Here is a 27,413-nt window from a genome sequence, read left to right as displayed (position 1 = left end):
GCATAAATTTAATTCCAAGTCTTTAAATCAAAGATAAATTAGCAGAACACTTAAACACAAACAACTTGAAATTACAAAACCCCATATAGTTCCTAATGTGGTTCACCTTATCAATTTGCTGTATTTCCTTAGACGGAGGTTGATCAATTTTGAAGATACCAAGTCCCCTACGCAACTTGGCTTCTTGTTCCTTGAGAGTGTTGACCTGATCTCTGATTTGTGAAACCAGCTGTAATGCCTCCTCACATCCTAGGGTACTACTGAATGGCCCTTGAGGAAAAAAATCAAAGGAGTTGAACAAAAATTCTCACAATCATGGTAGGACACTTGGATAGATGAAGAACAACTCAAATGGAAGAGTAATGGTACGATTAAAAAGAAGGAAGTATCGTAGTATTACCAACTATCATAATTAGAAATGCAACAGGGGGTCCAACTTGCCACAAAACATTTCAATTCAGAAATAGTTTCAGCCATGAAGTTCAATTCCTATTCCAAAAATAACTTTATTTTAACTAGGACAAATTCACAGAAGCTAGAAAACTACATGAAATGGCATGATCACATACATAAAGATTACTAGGTCATGCAGCATTTATAACTGAGGATACATGTTCTGAATATTTTTTTATTTATAAGATGGAATATTTTGTTAAACTAAAGTTCAAGAGCCACAAAATATGAACTATTGTGCCCAGTTGTTTCTGTACAGGTCATGGGGTTATACTGCTTACCATTACTGTTGAAGTCGTCAAGCAGGTTAGCAACAGACTTTTTGAATTCTTCAGAAGAATGAATAAGGCCTGTCTTGAATTTTTCCTTGTGTTTCTTCAACATCACATCACTATCGAGCAAACACTGCTGGAATGTCACCCACTCATTATCTAACTCATCAAGCATTTGACGAACCTATATTGATTGGACCAAATAAACTTTTATCATTAAACAATACACATTATGATTTTGTTTTGTCAGACTCTGTAATGTATGTTTGTCTTTGTACACTAATGATTCTTTTAACATCTGATTGGAAAATCGTGTAATTAGAAAATGAGATCCATTTTGAGATTTCATAAGAATTCAGAAGAAAGTCATCATAAGAGTTGAAATTGTCCTTGTTGTAGAGCTACACTAAGTTTCCCAAGTACACTGCACAGTTACACAACACATTTATTGAATAAATCTAAAACGATGACCTGGTCAATCCGACAACGTAACCGCAACAAGTCCTCCATTTCATCTCTCTTTCATGGATCTGAAGTCCTTACTTTTCCTTCGGACAAGGCAAACCTTTTTGCCAACAAGTTTGTCTTAAATTCTACAGTCAATGATGAGGGGCATCCACTTCCTGTTTATTATAACTGAAATGTTTTGTTTTAAATTTAAATATTAGTTATGTCCGATGAAGTTACTTATTAGTCATGTTCTAATTCTGTTAAAGTATGTTTCTAGTACTATAATGTTAAATATATTTGTATATTTTACAGAAGCTTTCCATGTATATTGTTATTTAACTAATAATAATAATAATGATTTCCTTCATGTACAGACAATGATGTCCCTGATCCTCTTATCACCCCCAAGAAGGTTGCTCGCATCATTCATACCTTGGATGCCTCCAAGGCCACGGGCCTAATGGAATCCCTGTTATTGTTCTGAAAATGTGTTCTCCTGAACTTTCATCTGTTCTTGCCAAGCTGTTTAACATGTGCTTGTCTGAATCGGTGTTTCCTTCATCTTGGAAAGTGGCATCCATTTTCCCTATCTTCAAGGGTTCTGCTGAGCGTTCTGAATCTACTAATTATTGTCTTATTAGGCTGTCAGGGTGTTTGAGCATGCAACCAGGTTCTCTGCTTCCTCTCACCCATACACTCTAGCTGTGCCGAGATGTACAACAAAGAGATACTCTATAGCTTTGTTTCCCACGCTCTGTATCTCTTTGGAACTCCTTGCCTAGTGCGTGTTTCTCTCTATTCTATGATCTAGCCTCTTTTAAGAGGAATATAAATTCCTACCTTCAGCTTTCCTGATAATTTTTTTTTTTTTGGCATCATATTTTTCTTCTAGCCCTTGACCAAGAGTGGCTTTTATAGCCTTGCTTGGGGCGATTTTACATTTAAACAAAATTTAAAACTCAAATTAAAGGGGACAGCAAGACCTTATATTTGAATGGTGTATGAAATATGGTAAAACGTTTTTTTTTGTGGCTATTATGGATTATGGATTTTAGGTATTTTTGTTGGCATCTTAGTGTATAGTATAAACTCTGTTATATTTCACATTTTAATCATAGCTTTTTAGATATTAATTGGCAAGAGTGGTACCTTAAAAACTTCAATTACCAATGAACACTTTCATTACCATACTTACCCCATCAGGTATGGCTACATCATACTTTTCAAGGATAGCAAACTGTTCATGAAGAGGAGGGAAGCGGGCCTCTATCTTACTGAGATCTGTTTGCAGTTGTTCCAACAATGACAGACTATCACCCAGCTCGTCAAGGGTTTGGGGGGCTTACTCAATCTGTATCATGCATCATGAAAACAAATTGAACAGGAATAAATCTGAAAGGATCTGCATAAAGGATTCTACTGCACATTTGAAGTTGTGCCTGAGTTCAGAGATGCCACAGGGAAAGCTTGAAAAAAACGGAACTGGATCTGCTCGGCTGCCTGAAAAAAAACGTAGCTTTTGTGTGTCTAAAAAAGCCACTCCGAGTCCAACACAAAGTCACCCTTGTCATCTTTATCTTGTAGCCAAGCCCAGTTCTGTTTATTTTTAAATTTTGCTTCTATGGCCTTTAAGCTGTAAGTTTGTTCGATCACTTTGACTTTTTCCATATTCCTAATATTTATTCTGCCTACCCGAATTTCCAACGTAATATTCGACACGAAACATGTACGATTCCACAACACTGCTGTCGGTACGGTGTACATGACCTTTGCAGTTTGCACTACACAATACGCTCAACGAAAAAATGGTTGGTACCCGGCGTTTTTTTGTATTCACATATATCGCTGCAATGGGAACCACCGACAACTGAAATGATAGACTTGATTTCCAGGCTGAATGCTCTGTGTGCTTATGCACAACATGCCTGCACACGGTGAAGCATGCGGGAGGCGCATACTGCGTGCAAGTACGTTGGCCGCCTGTATCGCATGCAGGCTCGGCAACAACAAAGACTGATTTTAAGACTACTTCAACGAATAACGTTGTGCCGTGCGTGCGCCTAACTCTAAATCGAGGGCACTAAGGAGGTAAAAATCAACGCATTTCCGTTTTTTTCTTCATTTTTTGGGGGTTTATTTTGACGGTCGGAAAAACCGGAATTTTGTGAGATTTTTTTAAAAACCGGAATTCCGGTTAAAACCGGAAAAGTGGCCTCTCTGTGAGTTTGACAAATGCTAAATAGGCAAAGGCTGCAGTGGAGGGCATTGGCACATCAAACTAGTTTTTTAATTTTTTTATAAAGTTTTTGAGGTTTTGTATTTCACATGACATTCCCAATATCATCCAGTTACTGCAGCCCTGTTTATCAACCCCTTGCCAGCAAATAAGAGCAAACTTCATAAAATGCCACATTATCTAGTTGATTGATTGATAGCTGGCAGTACATTTGTCAAACAATGTGGCTGCCACTTCAAACTGAAAGATTTCAACATAATAAGGTTTTATACCAGTTTGCTAATCCAACCCTGCATGCCCATATCAAAATTTGCAAATTTTGACATTGGGTTATTAAAGCATATACACAAAGTCCATGGAGCAATGGTAACGAAATCTAGAGTCTGAATTTTCATCTTACGATCAAAGAGAAGATGGAAATACTGTTCACACACACAGTGTAAGCATACTGATTCATTCGCCAAGTACAGACGACAGAATGCTTACAAACCTATAGCATCCGATGGTGAGCATCAAGCAATGTCAGGAATTACATGTGATTCATAACAATGTCACTCTCTGTGATGTACTTGTGCACCGAGTCCATATTCTCTACAGTTGGTTCTGAGGCCTTTGAGACTTCATAAAATTTAGCTAGTGCCTAGTCAGCTGTGTTTGCAAGTATTACATTAACTTTGATTTGTGGTGGACTGTGAGACAGTTTGTGAACTTTAAAAATGACAGTTTAGCAGGAGAAAGGATTTTTGCTTTCCGATCAGTAGGGCAATTCACTGGCCACACAGGTTGACTTTTCATTTCAAACTTCATTCATTTTGATGACCAGAATGAGTTAAAAAAAATCATTGTACCGAATTCAACCTTTTGAGGTTTTTGGTTAATAAATTGTCTATTGATTTTCATCAAATAACATTTTTCTTAGTTCGGGTAAAACACCTTATTTTCTGTTTCTCTCCCCCCCCCCCCCCCCCTTTCTGTCCTTTTCCTGGCAAACTTACTTCTCCTGGTTGCTGCAGAGAAAGTTGTGTAGATCCTTTAGCTGTTGGCTTGCCATCTCACCAAGCAACGTGGTGAATTTATTTTCCCACTCATGACAGTGTCCAAGTAGTGCAGTCTTCAGTGGGGAGCAGTCCAAAAGAACGAACTGTATGTTAAGAACGGTTTCTTCCTTTTGCACATTGTTGGCAACTTCTGTGTACCTTTTATAAAATAAAAAAATTTAAAAATGATTTTATTAATTTTTCCTATTTACTTGCATGACTCTAGCATCAGTTGATTTGTCAACACTTTTTTTTTTTAACCATTAAAACATATATATGCACACACACACAAATTGCAGTTGTCAATTTCACATTAATTCATTTAGAACTAAATTACTAAAATATGACAGTCTAAACTTCAGCTATAATGCCCAACTTTACTTGGTCTCTAATTTAATCAACAAAATATCTTAGCTTGTATCTATATGTATTGGTTTGCCAGCAGCATTTTGATGTTACATTTCAAATTATGGAAACAATATTAAAAGGTCCAACAACAGTTGCAAACATTTACAATATATCCTACTTGTTTTATTTTCCTTTTAGGCTTCTATCAACCTTATTTTCTCCTTGGGGTTTAATGATTTCCAAACAACACTGATCAACTCCAGGTTGTGTAACATGGTGCCTACGTAAGAATATAATACAAGAGTATATTTGGTTCATAAAAAATACATCATGGTTCAACGGCATAAAAATCATTGAATACGTCAGGTAATATTCAGTATTACCTGAGACAATTTAACCATTCCTGGTCAAATGCCTGTCACAAGGTTGGTTTTAAAATCATTTTCAAGACTGATAATGATGCATTATAAAACCAGCTGGTAATAAATGTGAAAAATGAATTAGGACAAAAAATTTCCATTTTTTGTCTTTTTATTGTATTTTTAACAAAAGAGCATAATATATTCTTCAGAGTTTTGACTCCACGTCTGGATGTATAGAAAAAAATTCTGCAAGTGAGACTTGCGCAATCCCCCTGGCATGCTGGCACTTTTTTTTTATAAAGTCAGTGTCCCCAACCAAAATGGAAGATTTCTATTGTTTTAGCAATAGTGGACTTGACCTTTGGCCTGTCGGCCCCAAAATCCTAAGTAAAGTTGTTCTCAAGTTATGTGCTGACAAGTGTCAACCTAACCAAAACATAACACACACACACACAAACACACACAGAGCACTCTTGAAGTACTATACTCCCGAGGACAATGCTTTGTATTTCCCTTTGTCCCTTTAAAGGGAATGTACAACATTTGCTTTTGCTGCAATTTTCAGAAATAAATGGATTTGAAGGATTAGTATGTTAAAGCAAATATTGTTGAAATTACTTGTTTCACGTTTTGGGCTTGTAGATAATGGAAAAACCAAGAAAACCAATCATGTTCTTGTAGTCTGGTTCCCCGACCCCACTTAAGATGAAACGGACCAATTTATAGACTTTGGGGAATTTTACGGTCAGAGAATCAGTCGAGCAGGCTTGTACCTCCTCACAGGTGTGTAATCAATTGCAAGGAAAATGCAAAATAACTAACTATGAAAATATAGAAGTAGTTTTTGGAAAAAAAACCCAGTTTTTCTTGAAAGTTTGAGCAAACCAGGAGCCACGATTTTACAGACTGTCATAGACTGTCATTCCCTAACAATCCAGTATGGTATTTCGTGATAATGTAATCATTTCGGTTTTTGATGTTTGCAAATGTTGTATCTTCCCTTTAATATAACACTCTTCCATAGACTAAGCACATGAACCTACAACAGAGGACCTTTTTGAACAAAAGACCCGATGCCCGAGGACTGAAAGGATCCTTTCTTCTCCCTTTGTGTGTCTGTCCTCGGGGGTTATGTAAAACACGTACATACATACATACATACATACATACACACAGAAGGAATACGCTATCACAATATCCCCCTCCGGCTTACAGCCAGGGGGATAGAGGGGGGGGGGGGGAGGGGGAAAAAGAAATTAATGTGAGAATTCTAAGAAGAGGTCAGCTCAAAAGTCAAACCACACTGCTAGTCCATGTGTTAAGGTAACACTGGTCTAGGTTTGGTTTGTGCAACAGACGTAGTTTAGGCTGTAATCACATCAATCCAATTGCACTTTTTGCTGTAACACTGTCCGCATATCCCACGGTATAAGCGTGCATGATGCACATGTGTGGTGGGTGAACAACCTCGTGTTGCGGCAGGAAATTTCTGCGGGAAACACGCTGCGCTGTATCTATTAGTACGAGCAGTACAACCTCGAAATTTAGTTCATGAACACGAAAAACACATACTCAGACAAGAGAGACCGAGTTCTGTGAATTAACTTGCAGAAATCTTCTTTCTCCATCGATGTTTACTTGGCATTTTTACGATGTCTAATCCGACCTGCAACTGCAGTGCACTCTGCAGTGTTACGCTATATTGGCCGGCCATACCCATAGACTGGTTGCCGCATTCCATCATGCCTTCTTTGGCCCTTTTAGCACACGGCGCGGCAGGAACCAGTACAGCATTGCTACATTGAGCATTACACACATGTTTTCATCATTGCGAAAGTGAATCGCAAAGGGAACTAGTATCACAAAGGGAACTGGTAAAAACAAATTTAATCGAAATCAAAAATGAAGTCCTCAAATAGGATTCAAACTACATGCCTCTTAAAAGCAAATCCCTTCCACTAACCGCTATACCATGCAAAACTTGTGTTTTTGACTTCTTTTGTGCCAACCATTTTAAATGCATTCTGGTTACATAATACTTGTGCATATTGTAATACATACATACCCGCGATCATAAAATGTGGCATCTTGACTCACTTATTAATGAAAGGTTCACTTATTAACGATGGTGGGTAGTCTGATTCAGTGGAATTAAGCTCAAAGTTTTTTAGCTTTAATTTCTTCAAAGTGAGTAAAACAGAGGTTTCTGATAAACATTTATGCAAATCCCTTGATTTACCTTGCGATATCAGCATCAAATGAAGCTACTGGGGGATTGAGCCGCTGGTATCTCCGAATGAAGGCATCTTTATTGATCTCCCAAATCTCACGATAACTAAAAAAGGAAAAGCCACAATTAACATTAATTCCCACATCAACACTTACGAGCTTGATATTATCTTCCGTCACACACTGAATAATATTTGACTGCTTTGAATGGTGCAGTAGAAGTAGTATCCCAAGCGATCCATGAAGCGTTTTCTTGAGATAAAGCCAAAATTAAATTGAACACTCCATGGATCACTGTACCACAAGTTGTAGTAGGCAATATCTGTGACATAACACCTCACCAACATATTTGACTTGGTTTTTTGTGTGTAGATATATCTGATTAATAAAACCGAAATCCAACACAAATGTAAATTTTTTTATATTTGGAATTAAGGTAGTTAAAAATTTACTTGCAGTTTTTCAAACTTCCCCTTCATGAAATATCAATGTCCAACAATGAAGTGCATGGGAACAATACACATGTGCTCTAAACCCTCCCGATGAAGTACTTTTTCAGAGAGAGGGAGCCATTTAATAGTCTCTTTTGGATGTGCATGGTAAAATAGTAACAATAGAGTACCGAAGTGTGACGTCATTTTGAACCGGGAAGTGTAGTGCAAACGAATGGAGTACGCGCGCGTGTTGGTTCACGGACTGAATCACGCGCTAATGTCTTTTACACACATAATCATGTGCGTGATTTATTCACTTGGGTACTCTATAGCAAATCATTTGCCATACTCTGGGCCAATCAAGTGACAGAATCTGTGAGGGAGGTGTTATAACATATGTACTGCACTGTTGAATTCACTTGCACTGCATTTAGATTTAATCTTACTTGTCCCAGGTTCCGAGGTAGTTCATAAGGTGTTGTGCATTGCTCTGCATGCCAGCATCAATACTCTTTTGTATCTTCTTGGTTTCTTCATCCTTCTCGATCACGTTGTTAATGGGCTGTAGACAAGGTTTAGAGAAAATACAACATAGGTTTCCCTAATTTTCGGGATAACATTGGATGAAAGTCTGAAAGATGCAATTCTTTCTATATTAATAAATGTTGTTCTCTCTCGGATTCAAAAGGTCTGATTTCAGACAAAAATCTGGAAAGTGTCATGTCTGTGCTTTTAAAAACTTTACTGATCAAAATTTCCCTTGGAACAGCTGTGTTGCAGGAGTCTACTAGCAAATACTTACCCGCAGAGCCACTACTACTACATGTACTACTCCTGCATATTCCCTAGACATGCTAGAGGGTGCAATTCATTTAAGAGTTGCACAATAGCATATCCACAATATCCTGGGGTGTACTCGCCATAATCTGCCTCTTTTTCTTACGAGCCGGCCGGTAAGGATCTGCAGCAAGCCCTCAGTGGTAGGAGGGAGGAATGCTCTATGGTAAGCAAATTTGTTAGTTGACTTCCTCCACGACTGTGGGGGGGGGGGGGGGGGGGGGAGTCTACTGCACTCATCTTACCTGTAGAGCTATTTCTACTACAGACTAAACAGGGGGTAGGTTGCGAGATGCTAATGTGTGTATACAGGATGAGACTAGTTACTTTGGTTAAGTTAACAGGTCATTGTAATGTGTGGAATTAAATGAAATGAAAAGTCATGATACGTGTAAAGCCAAATATCAAACTAGGGTAGAGCTTAGCCTTTAGGTTGGTCCCAATTACTAGGTATGCTGGGAGGAAGATTCCTGTGCAGTAGATGCTCTAGCTGATAGCAATACCATTCTCCCTGTCCGTCATTCTGCTTGGAGGACTTCATGGAGGTTGCAAGTTGTGAAAGTGTTGGAAGATTTCAAAAATGCTGCTTGGACTATGTCATCGCAATATACTCCCTTGAAAAACGATGTTGTCACTGCTCTCACCTGATGAGCATGTACATGTATATTAGAATCATCCAAGACACTTTAGCAATGTTCGATGCCCATCAGATACATGTAGCAGTCACAATCCAGCATATGATGGTATACCGTGAAGCTGATCGATACAAAGGAACTGAAGTTGAGAACATTTCCCTTGGAGTGGTTCAGTTCTGCTGATGTACCATTTCAAGGCCCTCACTGGACACCATTTTCCATCTTCCAGAATGGATGATTGCAAATGTATTTCTGGAATGAATATGTCTGGAGGTTGAAAAGATGCCCTTTGATTCTTGGTATTAAGAAACGAACTTTTGGGAATTAGTTGAACACAATTTCGTTTCCATCTAATGTTACCAGGTTCGATTGACAGGACATGGAGCTTCCTTCTTCCTGCTACCTTCATACTTTGACCAACCGACCACCAGCTAGTCATCCAAGTACACAAACACCATGATATTTTGTTTGTGAAAGGCAGCCCCTAAAGCTTTCACAATCCTTGTGAAGACCCGGGGAGATGTTAAATGCCCAAATGGAAGGGCTGTAAACTTGTCCGTCACTTTGTTGTAGCAAAATAGCAGGTATCGGTAGTGATGAAGCTGAATTGGAGCGTGCAGGTACGCACCTCTGAGGTCAAACGATGTAGTCCATGCTGGTATTGGAATTGAGTCCAGAACTACTCAAAGGGAGTCCATACAGAAATTTTTCGGACAGCCAAATTTTTCGGACAGCTATTCGGTTTGGAAAATTGATTTTGACGATATCTCTTGAGTGATTGGGAGGAGGTGACTGACTGTGATGTTGTTGTGTAACAATCATGGGTCCTTCCTCAAGAAGTCTTTTGGGAGCATCGCATGGGAACTTGGAAGGTCACCACTGATTTCCTGGTCTTGGCCAAGTCTGGCCCTAACTTGGAAGCAGGCTTGCGCAAATTGATTTTAGTACCAATGCGCTTCACTTCTGCCTCCATTGAGTCCTGGAATTTCCCAGCAAATAAATCCCAAAACAGGGAGTGATTCCATGCGTTTCCTCGCCCCGTCAGAAGAAAAAAACAGTGTATCTAGTATGTTGCTTCTACGGGCGGTTGTAGCCAGTGCTGAGATGCGGGCAAACTGTTCCATGGACATGCACAAGGTTTCATCAAAACAGTGGAAGGCTGCTGGTTCCATCCTCGCTTTCCCTTAATGAGATACTCAGAAAGAAGTAAGAGGAAGGAGGTTGTGAGTAATCCGAACCTAGAGGCCCAGTCAACTTTGTTCAAGGTGTCTTTCAGCTTATTTTTGGTTCGGCCAGCGAATAGCCCTTTAACGGAATTGAACCCTGCCCCGTCTGCAACCAGCTTATCCTTGGCCAAGTCAGGAACGGCAGGGATGGACAAGTAGTTTTCTAAGCCTTTCGTGGAAAAGCAAAAATACGAACTTGCCCACTTGATGCAATATTAATCAAAGGGTAAGGTTGGAAAGTGTGTAGCAGTACGGGTCAATTTGAACCACGCGTGGGGCAAGTTGTCCCACATAAGAAACACGCCGGTTGGGTGGTGGGGAAACTGGCTTATGTTTGCCATGGCTGAGAATGTTGCAGAAATGGTCTGTATAGCATGCATAAAGTCGGCGTCTTTTATTTTGGCAATATAAACTGTCGGAAGACGACCCCAATTGAGAATAATATTTCTTGTTGGGCTTTCCTTTTTTGGGAGATCGGCTCCGGAAGGACTCGGATGAAGGTGGAACAGCAGGAATTTCAGAGCACTGAAGTAATTCTGATGCTGAATCAATCACCGATGTACTGGAAAAAATTGTTTGTTGCCCCAGGAGGATCGGTAGGAAAATTGACCGTCCCCATGTCAGCTAAATTTGGTATGGATGAGGGTAGTTGGGCCTTCGACCACGCCTGGGGAGGCATCGGAGAGCGAGTCTGCAAGGATAACGTCTCGCTTGCCCTTGAAGCTTTGCGACATGGACCGTGAATTCGAACAGCTCTTACCGGCTTGCTTCATGTTACCCGAAGGTTGAAACCACAAAAACTAAACAACGACCTCCTTTGACAATGGCTGGTTTGTCTTGTGTTTGTAACACCATAGTGTAGAAAACTCTTCAATTCATTTTAATCTTAACATACTATGAGTCTGATATTCTCAATCTTTTCATAAATATCATGTCACAAGTCTCTGTGCACTCTTTTAAGTAACTACTGGCAGTCAGGTACCTGAAATTAAAGAGATTTTCTAACTTTCAATATAGATTTTGTACGTTGTACGAAACCATAAGCAAGTAAGCTAGTGGCCAAGTCATTATTATACTGGACTCCCTCCAAACTTTACGGAGGGAGTCCAGCAATGTAGCCACAGAATGGGGCTAGCTAATTCTACAGTGGGGTGCATAGAGCTACAGTGTGTTGTCGGAGTGGGTGTATAACTGCAAACAATTTGGAATTTTGTGGTTAATGTAAAATGTATGTGGAAAATTTGCTTTTGTCATTTGGGATTTTCCGCAATGCCAGAATCCTCAATAGCATCTAAAGAAGTGAACTATAGGTCCAAGACAGTTTGCATTGGCTGTGTCCTGTTGAATGGATGTCCAGACTGACTGCTCAATACTGGGATCAACTTTACACTTCCCTGGAGGGTGACACCTGCCAGCAGGGTGGACGATTCAATCAAAGTGAGTGGACAAGGTACATTTGTGATCAAATTTATCAGTCTGCTAGAAAACCAAAGTCTGAGGTGTTCATCCTCAGAAAACAAACGTGTGTGCCATGGGTGACATGCAAAGGCAGTGTGTCTACCGGTACATAAACTTGCAACTCACATGACTGAAAGCCTTGAATAACTATTTCTACCACAAACTGAGGCTGAATTTTGTAATTTTCATATTTAATTTATTTTATATTACTCATTTACTTTATTTTCTATTACAGTACTCATATTTACGTTGTTTTCAAATTTCCCAGAAACAGTTCGACATTTGTGATTTACTGGAAAATTCTCTGATGGGACTCAAGCATGTAAGCAAAATAAATATAAGCAAAATTGCACATAAAATGCAATCAGAAAGTCACGTCATGATGGCGTACGTGTTATCAGGGGTCATGTAACGTCATCTCAAAGGAGGTTTTAAAGTCCTTTATCTAGAGAACTACACTAGGATGAAACTTTGTATGTACGTAAACAGGGGCATGTTATAGATGAAAACAGATGTGACCTCATCATGACGTCATCGTGGGTCATGTGACATCATCTTAAGGGTGCAAATTCTGAAGTTCTATAAAGAACTATATGTACAAGTCTTGCAAAAACAGCTAATTAGTCATGCAACTTTGTTCATGCCTGAAATTGATCGTTTATCTCACTGCTCATAGATCCATAAAAAAATCAAAATGCGGAAAAGCCCTATGTTCTGTTCCTCAAACCGACATGGACATCTAGTTTTATTTGAAATGCGCATGTCGAAGATGGTAGAAAAGTTACTAGGCACCAGAAATCTAACATCTTGTAAGTAATGCTCAAATTAGCATGTCAAACAAAATTTAAAATGGCACAATGTGGTCTCTTTTGAGAGAGGAATAAGAGTGCAAATATTTACAGCTCGTGAAAGGAAACATTCATGCAGCGTGGTCAGTATCTCACGCCCTGCTGCGCCGTCTCCCAGCGTGACGTAGTACGGTTGGACCAAACCAATTGCGGTGAAGGGTGTGCTTCCTTCGGCAAGATTCACCAGCATTTTCAGTTTTTTTCACCGTGTAAGAATTTAAAAAATACTTTATGGAGTCTGAAACCTTTCCCATGTTCAGAATAAGTTCGTACTTTTCGCAATTTATTTTTTTTCGTTAAGAATGAATATGAAAAACGATGTAATCTCCCAAAAGAGGGTGAAACACCCCTTAATGGATCTGTCAACAATATGAATATTCATGGCAGTCGCGAATCGAAAAGTTATTTACGGCAGCTACTTGTCAGCTTGTTGCTAAAAATAATTATGATTTCATAAGTTTTGCACAGTAAAAGGACCTGTTTGTTCTTAGAACAAAACTATTCAGCAATCATTGCCACGAGACAAGTTTTTAGTGCTCATCAGGGCATGCTCGGACGGGACGACCTCGTCGGGAAAACCCGTCAGCACGTGTGGGAAAATTTTATGGCGATCGTGTAGCGTAGGGCCCCTAATTTGTTTTGATCAAATAAGAGTCAAAAATGTTTTTTATTGCTAAAAAAATTACCTTCATCATCAAAAGCAGACTTCTCAATTCTAATGACACCCGTTTTGCAATTTTTAACAGTTTCTTGAGGGAGAAATCACGATTTTCCTGCACGGTTTGTACCTTGCGATTCAGCAAGCCGTGCATGCTCACGGTACATCGCGCGGTGATCGCCATCTTTTGGGTTGCGTGTTGTGTTGCCGTGCTGTCATCGTCATTTTACCCCCACATTTCCCCCCAAAAAATCAACACCCTGCCCTCCATCTATGACATACCTGTTTACTGAGAACCAACTGGTTTGGTCTGTCTAATAATTTTAAAGTGCAATTTGTTTACTTAAGTTAGGAGTCGGGCCCTACACTATCATAGTTGCCGGGCCGGATAGATAACACGGTAGCAATTTACAATGTTCATTTCTCAATGTCATCAAGTCAAATTATAATGGACTTTTGTTTACACAACAAAAATAAGATTCATCCTTCAACTTGTGTTGAATAGCATGTGGAAATTGCGGTGCCTTTTTCTGTCAGACGTGCGCGGTACACACGTGTTTGTTCGAACAGGGGAACGGCCTATGTATGCTTTTCATTGTAACCTAATACATTGTATGGACATTATGTATGCACTTCCGAAGCCGAACCGAACCCTGAAGTTCGGAGAAAAAAATCAAACCGAACCGAACCCAACTTTGAGGATCAGTTGCAGCACTAACAAGAAGAGTCCAAAAGAGCCCGAAAGATGACAAGGAGAAGTGGTTTGAGGACAAATGCCAGCAACTAGAAAACAACATGCAACATAACAGTAAAGAGGTCTTTAGCACCATCAAGACCATTAGTAAGGGTTTGGACAGACAACCAACAAACAAATGCATCCGCAACAAAGAAGGGGATATTCTATCAAACACTTTAGATATAAATCAACGGTGGTTTGAATACGGCAAGGCTCTATATAGTCACAAACCGGTTGTAGACCCATCTGTTTGTGCAGAAATGATATCATGGCCTACTGAAACTGAAAGTGAGCCTTCAATCCTCCGATCCGAAATTGAGGAAGCTGTTAACAAAACTGAAAGCAGGTGAATCTCCGAGAGCAGATGAGATACCAGGCGAACTACTAAAGATGGGAGGTGACAGTATGATCGACAGATATCATCGCATATGTAATGATATTTGGACATCAGAAAGGATACCTGACGAGTGGACAAAATCCATCTTTGTGACAGTACCAAATAAGGGAGATACCAGTTGTTGTGAGAACCATAGGACCATCAGCCTTATAAACTATGGTAGCAAAATTCTTCTAGAGGTAATTAGAAGGCGCATGAAGCCACATGTCGAAGCTATTCTGTCGGAAGAACAGGCAGGTTTTCGAGCCGGTCGTAGCACAGTGGAACAGGTTTTCGCATCAAGACTCCTAATCCAACATCGACTGGAGAAACAAAGTGGAAAGGTGTATGCTGTGTTTATTGACTACAAGAAGGCATTCGACTGTGTATGGCATTATGGTTTGTTTGCAGTCTTGCAACAGTATGGTGTCCCTGGCAAACTGGTCAACATCATCAAGGATCTGTACAAAGGCCAAGAGCTGCATTAGAATAAACAACAAACTCACAGACTGGTTCCTAACTACAATTGGTGTACGACAGGGCTGCCTCTTGTCGTCTGATCTGTTCAACTTCTTTCTGGAAAATATCATGTCCGAGGCTTTTGCTGAGTGCGACCAGCTTGGGATAAATGTAGATGGGTACAAACTGCGGGACCTGCGATTCGCAGATGACATCGCTCTGTTAGCTGAGACAGAAGCCGACCTTCAGACTCTGCTCGACAGGGTCCATGAGACCAGCAACAAGTATGGAATGGAGATCAGTGTACCAAAGACCAAAGTAATGATTTTCACTCTCGAAGAGCAAGAAATGGTTAGCCCAAGATAAATGGCAAAGCACTGGAACAAGTGTTGCAGTTCAAATACCTTGGAGTGTTTTTCACACCTTCTAATGACGACTCCTGCGAAATAAAACACAGAATCATGCTGGCGTCCGTGGTCCTTGGGAAGCTTCAGAGGATTTGGAAAGACAAAGATGTCTCACAGAAAACAAAGCTGCGTCTTGTTAATGCACTCGTCTACCCTGTTCTCCTATATGGCTCAGCAGCCTGGACCATCAAGAAGGCTGAACAAAAGAAATCAGAAGCCTTCCAGATGCGCTGCTATCGTAAAACCCTGAACATCTCTTGGCAAGACAAAGTACGAAATGACGAGGTATGGAGGAGAATTTCGGCTCACGGCAACCACCAGAGTTAATCACCTTACGCATATATATAAAACCCAGCTTACATGGTTTGGCCACATAGTGAGGATGGAAAACAACAGAATTTCAAAGCGTATCCTGCTGGAAACAGTGACTGGGAAAAATAGACGGGGTAGGCCAAGGAAGAGATGGGAAAATGACATCATGGTTAACAGCACCTTCTACCTGGAACACCGTAGAGCGCAAGACAGACAGGAGTGGAGAGCGAAAATTCGTGGAGCCAACGTCCTTCGGGACATGGTGTAAGATTAGATTAGATTAGAAAGGAAACCCTCCACCTTCACGCTGTGTGCACACTGGACTACATGTTTTAAAAAGCATACACCAACCTGTATCATTCCAATACATTTATTTACCTCTTTTGTTGAGCGCTTTCTTGTCAGTAGGTCTGGTAATCTTTGAATAACCGATATTGCTGCTGTCAAGTGACTACTTGTGTTCATAACTATTGTAGCAAGTTTTTTCAATGTTGGAGAGAACTCCACTGAATTCTGTCAAAAATACAAAAGAAATAGAAAAGTAAATTTCATGCAATTATGTTTACTGCTATTATGTTTACTGTTCAACAATTTTTTTTTAACAAAGCTGATTTATTCTTCTATGTGAAATATGTTAAAGGTTTTGAATCGACATTTGTTATACTCCATGTTGTTTTAAAAGATGTAAGTGGCATCAGTATTTCAGCAGGTATTTAAAATGGGAGGAACAAAGGTTTGAAGGTAACGTATTTCAGAATTCATGTATATCATTTTTTTAAATACAAGGTGATCCACGGATCGCACGTGTCGCCTTTTTTCGAGGTTGATTCCTGTATGTTTTGCAAATCAAATTAGGTTTTGACCTTCACCGACATATAATCACTGTATATGGGGATACGGTCATACAGAATTTAGGACTGGTAAGTGTCCCCCAGAAGTTCGTTTAGGCGACACAAAAACACCATTCAACTCCCAAATTCACCTGCCGACAACTCAGGGATGCAGACAAGTACAGAGGATTTGACATACCTGAATGGCTATGAAAGATGTCAAAAATGCAGGACAAATCCGAGTTTTAAAAAAATGTCTGCATGGGTAGGCGTATGCAACACTGCTTCAGGCAAATTTGCAAAAACACTTTTTGTTGATATCTTCTCAAAACTAAGTAGAGGTTTAAGGTGATCTGTTTAGTGATATATATTAAAAGCAGCAACTAACCTTTTCTCCAGTCAACACAACTTTGACTCTAAACAAAGGATTAGGTGTTGTTTTGCCATCTCCATTGATTGCTTTGGACAGCTCCTGTAATGACCATTTGACATTGAGTCGAAATGCCTCCTCCACCATTCTATCCATTTTCTCTGTGTAACGATGCCAATGATTCTGGACCTACATACAAGAAAACAATGGAAAACTAAATACTTATATACATGTAAATAAGGAAAAACAACAATCTTGCAACAGTATTAATTGCGAAATCAATTTGAATCCATTTTAAAAACAGCAACATTTATGTGTCCTCTTGTGCACATGTGCCATTGCTGGTTACCTACTTTTACTTCCCCAACCTAAACCTTAACTTTTCTGATAGAGTAAACTTGTGTCAGACAAGAGAAAACCTCAATTTCTGTGAAAACTGCATATTTGCTCATCTTCTGTTCATCATTTTTAAAACTAGTTTGAACATCTTCTTTTTAATATTCAGAAAATTGTACCTCTTGCCCATCTGTTCGGAAAACCTCAAAAGTCTGTTTCATGATGTGAACAATCTCTTCATGGATGATCTTAAGCCTCTTCTGGGCACTTGCCCTGTGTTTCATCTGTTCTTCCTCAAACTCCAAGCCCTCATACACCTTCTTGTTGTCAATTCGGACCAGCAGGTTTTCACTGATGCGCTTGCAGTTGCGAGAGATGGTTAAGTTAGCGATTTTGTAGTCGTCCACAATAACCTGTACCTTTTGTGTAAATTTAAAAAAACTAGAAATCAACATACAGAAATTAAACTGGCCTTTGAAAAAAAAAAAATTGAAAATAGCCAACTTATTACACATGATGCACAAATAATGTAGATATCTAATATCTAGAACGATAAAAGCAATAGGTGTTACTAATTCAAGGTACCCCCCCCCCCCCCCCCCCCCCCCGAAAAAAACACACACACACAAAGAACGAATTTTTCACATGAGAGAGCCCTTCGGCCTCTGGCACATCACCTTGGCAGTAACCTCTCTGGGTCCGCCCTTGAATTTGACTAGTTAGCCCTATGCAAAAGGACCATTTTTTTTATTGTGAGAGGGGCAATGTTGTTTTTGGCCAGTTCAGTGACCATTTTATTCATGTGAGGAGCATTATAATTTTTTTTTACCGACCAGTTTTCCATCTTCAGAGGGGGACAGTTTTAATGTTGCGAGCGGGGCACTAATTGTGCTTTCGAGGGGCAATTTTCCATCTCGATAAGTTATCACAAGGGGAGCACTATTGTTTTTGATGGCCAACTCCCATTTCGAGAGGGGCACAATTGTATTACTGCAAGAGGGGTATTTGTACTTTCGAGGAGTAGTTTTCCATCTCTAGAAGGTTCACAATCTTGTTAGTGCGCAAGGGGTATTTGTGTTTTTGAGGGGCGCTTTCGCATTACAAGAGAGGAGGCAATTTTTAAGCGTGATCATAATGCTTTCATGTGTGATTTTCAGGGGCAGTTTTATTTTCATCTCGAGGGGGCACATTTATGACCATGAGAGGGTCACTTTTGTCGGCCTGGGAAAATCGGGGGGGGGGGGGGGCAAAACCCTACATAACACGTGCTCTTACCTTGCTAGCATACTGCCTACACTCTCCAATGAAGAAGTCGGATATGCCTTTTGATGCCCAAGTCAGCTTTGTGAGACCTGGATGAATCTTTTTATCAAGATGTCTGATGCGTTCCCTGAACAGACCTCGTTCTTCCAAGGAAAGGGCAGCAATGATCCTGCAGAATAAATTCAACAAGGACATTCCATGTCAATGCGATAGCTGCCCATTTTGCAATTGGTGCACCATTGACGGACCGCTTGCCCTTGCCGTCTCGGTTAACTCCAATGCGTTCCAAACAAAATGCAAGGACTGTAGCTGTAGTGTGGTCCGGGGCTTGGAGTCCAAATATACACATTCAGGGTGAGTAAAAAACAGCAGCACCCACAAACAATGAAATATATTTCATATAAAAAAACTAAGTACTGGTAGCATCAAAATTACTTATGACTTGGAAGCCCATTTATTAAACTACTTTTAAGTGAGAAAATTATTTCAATTGCTCTACACGTTAAAATGTTATCACTAAAAATAAACGAAGTAACCCTAAAATCAGTTTTTTTCAAAAAGCAAATTTATTGTGTGTTCTGATTGTTTGGAACAACAAAGAAAATGACACAAAATACTTGTTTCAACAACTGTAGTACACAATATCTTTATTAACAACCCGAAGAGCAACACAATTTTTAAAAGCTTTGCGAAGCCTGCTTAGTGCCTGGTGGCAGACGAGGTCTGGGCCAAATTATTTATTTGCTAAGAAATTGGATTGTGATTTGCCAAAGTGGGCAAGCCCAGCTCTGCATGCTGGATGTGACAGTACAAAGCTGGAACCATTGTGAGTCGAGCAGAACAGCACAACTGTTCAGAGGGGGCAGGAACACACAGCGTTCGGTTTGGGCATGCGTGCATTTTTTTTTTAATGGCAGTACTCATTATCAGCTCATGAATATCAATGTTTTAAAAGTTAATATTTGGTATGATTTTGCATCATTTGCAATACAGCGAAGGAGAGGGTATTTGTTGTTTTCTATACCAGGATCTACCATACAACCCTGTACAATGACGTGTCAGGAATTGTAAACCTTTTCTTGGTTAAACAGGCTGTCGTTGCCGAAGTGACCAGCCACCATGCCTATTTGCAACCACATGCTGGGCTTCGGAGTCGCTGGCACCACCAAACACATTTGCTTGTAAACGGTGATGTTGGCACAGCTACTGCCTTGAAGTGTGGGAAGTGTTACAGGTAAAAATGGGTTTGGTTCTGTCCAGAAAAAGCAGAGAATTGATTTCCTTCCTCTTTTTAAAAAAATGGTAGATTTTAGACAATTTAATTAATTAAGACTATTATAATATAAACGAAAAAGAAATGTAAAATGTTCCAAAAAAATGTCATTAAAGGGAATATACAACATTTGCAAACATCGAAAAATAAAATTACCAAGTTTTTACGAAATACCTTAATAGGATGTTGGTAAATGACAGTCTAAAGCATCCTGTAAAATTATGGCACCTGGTATACTGTCATTTTCAAGAAAAGTGGTATTTTTGTATCAATTTCCAACGCTGATCGGCCGATCAGCGTTGGAAACAACTGGCTTTTTTTCAAATACTGGCCCCAATTGACCATTGCACTTGTTTGCAATCGATTACAAATCTATGAACGGGTACGAGCCAGCTAGACTGGTTCCCTGACCTTACAATTCTCTAATGTATGTAAACTGCTCTGTTTCTTCTTATATGGAGTCAGGGAACCAGACTACAGGAAAATGATCGTTTTTCTTGGTTTTTATAGCATTTTCGAACCCAAAACCTCCAAAAAGTCAGTGTAACTATATTTGCTTTATATTTCCAACCCCCCAATTCCATCCATTTCTGAAAATTACAGCAAAAGCAAATGATGTATATTCCCTTTAAAGATATAGACCTCTCAAATGACGTCTTTTCCTACACACCAGCCATGTGCATCAGCATGTTGAGTGTCAACTTGCATAACGCGCATCGGCTGTGTTGTATTTCTAACACATTTCGAGCAAGCAGCGTGTGTTTGGAACATTTTTAACATTGCGCAATGTGTGCTTGATTGTGCAAAATACGCAGTTGCAGTTCTCCTACAAAGATGGCAGTCTTTGAGAGAGACCTATCAAATATTAAATGGATTCTGCTGGCATTAACAACCCTATATCATCAATGTAAAATTGTGCAATATTTGTGCTTAACAGTAAATGTTTCATTAAGATATTGTAGTGAACTGAAATTGTAGTAAAGGTGCTATAAACAAACTGAAGTGCTGGGTCTACCCTCCTTAATTTCCACTGGAGCACCATACCAATTTAGTGGTATGCTGTTACAAGAATCAAGGATGTTTTGGCATTTTGGGTGATCGGGTATCACCCGGGTTACCGTTTTAAAATCGTGTGCATTAATCTTCTTCTTTTTTCCCAGACAATAACTCTCTGCGACTCTTTTAACTGTTAATGGTACATATTTGAAACCTAAAACTTATATCAACCCTGATCCAAAGGCGACAAAATGAACAATCACGATCAAACTTCGTAATCTTATAGATCATACCTTGATAAACATTTCATGTACAATTGTCATGTACATGAAATGTAACTTCCAGGCTTACCAGAAGGTCAAAGTAAGATAAATCAAAATATGATTTTATTCTTTATTTTTTTACTGTGTGCAAAGCCGAAGCATCATCGGCGATGCGTTCGAATGTCTTTTCCAGTGGTCTCCACAACTCTCCATTTCTTGCCGTTGAGGGGGTACTTGTGCAAGGAGCCCATAATATTATAACATTTTGTTAAAAACCCACAAACAACTCACATGCAATGCATAAATTTTAAGCTTTCAAATGAGACTAGTCATCTCCACACGTTCATTGTCGAATAATATGATCGAGTAGTTTCAATACAGATGAATTGCGATCTTTTGTGAAACATACATTATGAGCTTATATGGGCAATGATAACACTAGCAGTCAGAGTGCTTAATTCAGCTGTGACCCGACCCCATTATACACGTGTCATCTATGTACTTCACATGCTGGCCACCTGGACCCATTATTGCATTGAAAACAATGCACAATTATTATAGAACTTGATCAGCCTAAAAACCGATTAAATGCAATGCAAAATGATTAGCCTTGAAATGAGCTTAGTCATCTGAACATGTTCTCCTTTGAACCAGCCTCGACTCCATGGGCGCGTGCGCTTTCCTTCACTAACCCCTGGCCGTGAGGAATACGTAAATGATGCTGACCGGCTATTCAGTGCACGCTTATTTTGAAAACTGTACGCCCTGAATGTAATGCACTCACCCGTTCCTGAACGTCACGTAACGTATGAACATTTATTTTTCAAGACTGCGCGATGCAGTTAGAATTCATTTTAAACAGCATTTAAAGAAGACTAGCCTTCTGATCTGACCCAATTGTACGGACCCAATAGTGAGAACCCAGTAACACTTATCGCTAAGAGAAGGGGTTTGCCCCTGTGTTTCTGGCAGTGGCTGCAATGTGTGCCGCGGCACCTTGTAAACCATTATAAGGTGCTACATAATGGGTCTCATATTTCTCATAAACTTTATTTACCTTTCTTTAATAATTGACATAATTTCCAGTGCCTTGAATACCTAATTGTTGGTAGATACATGTGCTATATAAGACTCCGTTATTATTATTATTATTATTATTACATACCCAATTGTACATGTGACATAATGCAACCGCGGGCTGATGATTTTGCACGCATTGCCTTCGGCCTGGGCCATTATCAGCGTCCAGGCCCCAAGCCAGTTTTAAACATACTTGTTTAAAACCGGCCAAGCACAATATTTAAAATCAATTTATGACATCATCATGACCTCACTGCAACTAAGGCACAGTAGTTACCGTAATTTTCGGAATAAAAGCCGCACGGAGTAAAAGCCGCAGCACGCAAAAATCCACAACGGTTTAAATTGTGTAAGGCCTCCAAATTTTAGTCAAAATGCTCTGAACCAGTTCCATATACACTACAGAAGCTATAAAAAGGGCCACAAAATTTATATCAAATCATTTACAATCAATACTCGTACAAACAAATATGGAAATTGATGATGAAAAATAAACACGGGGAACTGCTGCTGGCTGCCCCGTCCGGTCCCCGGCCTTAAAAGTTAATGCATGGCCTGGCAGCCTGCGCTGCACCAGTGAATGACAACATTTTCCCGCAGCATGTGAGAGAGTATGCAACCCACCGTGTGTTGTCTGACTGGAGCGCTACAAATATTGCTTTGTGGCAACAGATGCTGATTTGTTTTTGTCCTAAGAATAGACAGGTCATGTTTTACCTCAAAACTTATCAAATTGTTGTGATTACTAACGAGTAGTAACGTTAAAAATTCAAGTTTCGATCGTAACTTTCTTCGAAAATAGTCAAAACGATGCTGACATTTTTATGAACGTATCCATTATTTCATAAGGGGTGATTTAGCCCCTGTTTTGAGTTTTACATCATTTCTTGAATACATTTCAAGAAAAAAAATTATATTTATAAATTAAATTATAAAATAGTTTATGCGGTACCCGCTGCTATGTACATCAGATTCGAAACCGGCCAACTCATCCCGTTAGCTCGGTGGTCGAGTGGTAAGACCACTGATCTCTATATAAAGACTGGATAGCGAATAGAGAGCCGCACAATGAATGAATTTGGCGCCATATTGGTGAGACCGAAGAGACCGGCTGGTGATCTATAAAGGACAAGTCGCCGTCTTTATAGACAACATGATTACTTTTGTAACATCGCGGTTCACTTGACTTATATTTTGACCACCACCACTGACCAAGGTTTACAATTTTTCTAAAGACGTGATTTACTTTTTTAATGCCGCAGTTCACTTTTTCGGCGTTTTGGAAATAATAATCACTACGGAAATGTGTCCCTTTTAGAACATCATAATATGTGTACATGAGACTAAAGTACGCGTCAACTGTTGATACAACGCACGCGTATATACGCGCTGAACGTTCGTATTTACGAAGCCATCTTCGTGAGACCGGGGGCGAATTGGTCAATATGCAAAGTCTACTGTGTGAATGCTGTATGGATATCCGCTATCCAGTCTTTATATAGAGATCAGTGGGTAAGACATCTGCACTAGAGAGCAGGAGGTCGTGGGTTCGAGTCCCACTCGAGTGATTTTTTTCCAACTTTTACTCGAGAGGTAACACACTGAGTATACAGTGTTTAAAATACGTCGGTGAAGGGCAAAACCTAATTTGATTTATATATCACCCCGACGCAAAATTCCATCTTAAAAATTATATTGTGACGTTGAACAACTGATTATCAAATAAAGAAATGCTTCGAACACCATAAAAAGCAGCGGAAATATTGGTAATTACTGTACTCAAGAAAGTACACCCCTTTCTTACCACAAATGGTGTGGTCCGCTAGCGCATAATTATGGGAAAGCATGCAGCATGGCATGCAGCACTAGTATCACGTACGGCTGGTCGCAAGCATCGAAGACAGCTTTCACCCATACTTTTTACCACTCGGTACCTTTACGTGGGACGTGGTTTCGGTTTGTTAATCACTTTCTTAATTGATAATTCATTTTAGCAACAGATCTTTTCTTATACTAGTACATTAAATACACATTTGAATTCATTTTTATTCTTCAAAGCTCGATGTATAAGCCGCCCTGTGTATAAGCCGCAGTAAGCATTTTCATGGGCAAATTCAACGTATAAGCCATGGCTTATATTCCGAAAATTACGGTACATAATATAACTACCCACTTTTAACTCCAGCCCATAGCACCTTTCCCAATCCCAACCAGTAAATTACATTATTACTCCATTTTAATTCTCTCTTCAACGGCTTTTCAGAATTAAATAACTTTTTCACCTAGTCTTGAAAATGGTTGATATAATTTAAAATGTAAATTTATGAATTTTTCAATATGCAAAGTCTACTGTGTGAATGCTGTATGGATATCCGCTATCCAGTCTTAGATCAGTGGGTAAGACATCTGCACTACAAGGAAATAATAAGAATTTTTAAATAATCAAAAGAAAATATGGTTATTTGAATAAGCTTGAGTTATCATCATGACATCATTTCTTTGGTTTTTAATAATGAGAACAGTTGGCCTATGGGGTACGAAAGTGACTCAAAATCCTAAGAACAACCTACAGAGCTACATATACATGTACTACGGTGCAAGTCTCAAGTTTAAGTAATACATGGGGGTGTACATGTGTTTGTTTTCTGTTGTTTCAATTAAAAATATGACTGTCCAAGAAAAAAGGGTGGAGAAGCCACATTGATTATACAAAAAACATGTATAAACAGTGTACAGGCCCCCTAATATTTTAGTGAGTGATTACATGTGCACATGTAGGCCTATACTGGTTTGAATCAAATTAGGTTTTGCCCTTCACCGACGTTTTAAACACTGTATACTCAGTGTGTTACCTCCCAAGTGAAAGTTGGAAAAAATCACTCGGGTGGGACTCGAACCCACGACCTCCTGCTTTCTAGTGCAGATGTCTTACCACTCGACCACCGAGCTAACGGGATCGGTTGGCCGGTTCGAATCTGATGTACATAGCAGCGGGTACCGCATAAACTATTATAAGATGGAATTTTTGCGCCGGGGTGATATAAATCGCCGGGTTGATTTATATCACCCCGGCGCAAAAATTCCATCTTATATACTGGTTTGGTTAAAAAAAAAAAAAAAAATTCAAATAAAATAAAATCCTGTTGTTTTAATCCTTATGACCTTGGCCTTTGTCTTATGGGTCCAAACTTATAAGTTATACTAGCAAGCTACCTTCATTGTATCAAGGTTCAAGACATACATGGACATACAATCCAGGTATCGCTGTGGAACCAAATGCACAGGCACTCACGCACGCACACGCAGCCACGCACCTCACACAGACGGACAAGGCGGAAACAGTATGCCCCTTCGGCTTCGCCAGCGGGGCATAAAAATTGTTGAATGTAACATAAGTCCCCAAAAGAGATCCGAGTAGTGCTTGCAAAAATTTCGAATTCTATTTACCTATTGTAATCACGTACAACCAGGAGCACATTTTCTCTCAGGTTTCTCAACTCTTCTCTTTTGAGGTATACCTCGGTGGCATAGTGCGGAATCTCAAACATCAACTTCTCCCAGTACTGGATCTCATTGAACAACTTCAGCAATATCCTGTAATTGAAATCAAAGAAGTCAACATTTCTTTCAAATGGGAATGTCAATGGCATACTTTGCCAAGTAAAATTATAGGATTTCCCGGCCATATTCAACTAACAAACCATTCAAATTCATGAAAACGCTTTTAAATTCACAAAGTTTTTGAAATTGGACCACACTAGGGTTTCTTTTTAAGGACATTCTAGCATTCAAGTTTGTTTTAGTCATTCTTTTCCATTTACGGTCTTTCTAGATGCATTTTAATCATGTTTAAGTTAAATTTCTACCATCTATTTGCAATTAATGCAATCAGATAAATAGTCACCAAAGTCAGCAAGATTTTGCTGTTTATTTTCACTTCTTCACTTTCGGGCAAACAATTTCAACTTTTAGGTAGGTGTTCAAGTTAGATTAGAATATAGTTTATTTCAGTGTGAAGTTTAAGTTCTTCTTTTAATGCATTTTTTGCAAGAATTTTTAATCAGAAATCATTTTCTTCTTTGCCTTACTACTCCGACCATGTTGCCAATTTCCGTGCTCAAGTTGTCCAGTCCTTGTTAGTTAGGAGGCATTGACCTGAATCCAGGACCAGGAACTAGTCACTGCAAGGTTCTCTCTGCTATCAGAATGTGCATAGCCTCAAAAACTAACTTGATGATTACAAAGCGTCTCTTCGTGTGTACATTGAGAGCAATAATTACCAGGTTGCTTGTTTAACTTAAATGTGGTTGAATCACCATGTGCTGGATGCTGAGCTAAACATTACAGACTGTGCCATGTATCGACGCGATAGGAATGACAACAGGAGAGGACGACGACTTCTAATATTGGTAAATGAAGGCTCCATGAGTTTGAAAATGATGATAGTGAAATGATCGGGATTGAACTTGGAGTTAGTGTGGTCTGAGCTAGTGCCGAGTCCATCCTATGACGGGAATGTGACGACCCTCAACCCCGTTCCAAATGCCGTTCCAGCCATTGGATGGGCAGTCTTCGACAAGGTGGTCTGCCATTTGCACGTTGCTACGGTCACAGCTGCTGGTGTCAGAGAGCCTCCATACGTGCATGCAGGATCTTAAAGTGTCTAACGCCAGTGCAGAGGCGGTTGAGGCAACACCACTCCTTGCGAGGGAGGTTGTCACCGACTGGGTGGGATGATATGGGCAGCATGGTAATGAGTCTGCCGGTTGGTTGCTGCCTCTTCCATTCGTTGAGGAGCCATTGCTGTTTGCTGGTGTTCCTATTTTGCTTGATGTAGGTTTGGGCAGCTATTACGAAGGGCTTCCTGCTCCTGAGGCACTGAGTCAGAAGGACTGTGTAGACCTTGTTGTGAAGGGGGTGAGCCTCCTGATTGGCAGCCTTAAGTGCTGCCCGTCTTGTGGTGGCTTCACGCCTGAAATGGTGAGGTGGTATGCCAGCAAGAGCAGGGAGGTTGTGAGTGGGTGTGGGCTTCAGGCAGCCTGTGGTGATGCAGAGAGCGGACTAATTTGTTGATTTTGATTTAGAGAAAAGCCTTTGCAGTAGAGACAACAAAAGAGTTGCGCGAAGGGAGTCTTTCAGGCAGCAGAAGGCGGAGCCCAGCATGTCAACAGGGACAGTGGAATCAATCTAAAATCCTTGCAGCAAATACTCTGAAGGCGGGAGATGGCC

The 27,413-nt window shown here is 39.8% G+C and overlaps 1 protein-coding gene across 2 annotated transcripts in view; it reads right to left on the bottom strand.

Annotated features, from left to right (window-relative positions):
- Positions 1-772: 772 nt before the first annotated feature.
- LOC119728259 (dynein heavy chain 2, axonemal-like) overlaps positions 773-27,413 on the bottom strand; it is a 105,967-nt gene continuing 79,326 nt past the window's right edge. For both annotated transcript variants that reach the window (XM_038200417.1, XM_038200416.1), the window contains 10 exons: positions 25,632-25,778; positions 18,585-18,741; positions 17,489-17,728; positions 16,992-17,162; positions 16,152-16,286; positions 8,268-8,383; positions 7,398-7,493; positions 4,407-4,607; positions 2,371-2,526; positions 773-909 (listed from right to left, as the gene is read on the bottom strand). In XM_038200417.1, coding sequence (XP_038056345.1) covers positions 2,442-2,526; positions 4,407-4,607; positions 7,398-7,493; positions 8,268-8,383; positions 16,152-16,286; positions 16,992-17,162; positions 17,489-17,728; positions 18,585-18,741; positions 25,632-25,778 — 1,348 coding nt within the window. In that variant the 3' untranslated portion in view covers positions 773-909; positions 2,371-2,441. The remainder of the gene's footprint in view (positions 910-2,370; positions 2,527-4,406; positions 4,608-7,397; positions 7,494-8,267; positions 8,384-16,151; positions 16,287-16,991; positions 17,163-17,488; positions 17,729-18,584; positions 18,742-25,631; positions 25,779-27,413) is intronic.

Source organism: Patiria miniata, unplaced genomic scaffold (assembly GCF_015706575.1).
Source record: "Patiria miniata isolate m_02_andy unplaced genomic scaffold, ASM1570657v1 HiC_scaffold_20, whole genome shotgun sequence".
In the NCBI taxonomy this organism is placed as follows: Eukaryota; Metazoa; Echinodermata; class Asteroidea; order Valvatida; family Asterinidae; genus Patiria; species Patiria miniata.
Note: the sequence above shows the minus strand (reverse complement) of the source record. Positions and strands in the feature narration are given on the sequence as shown.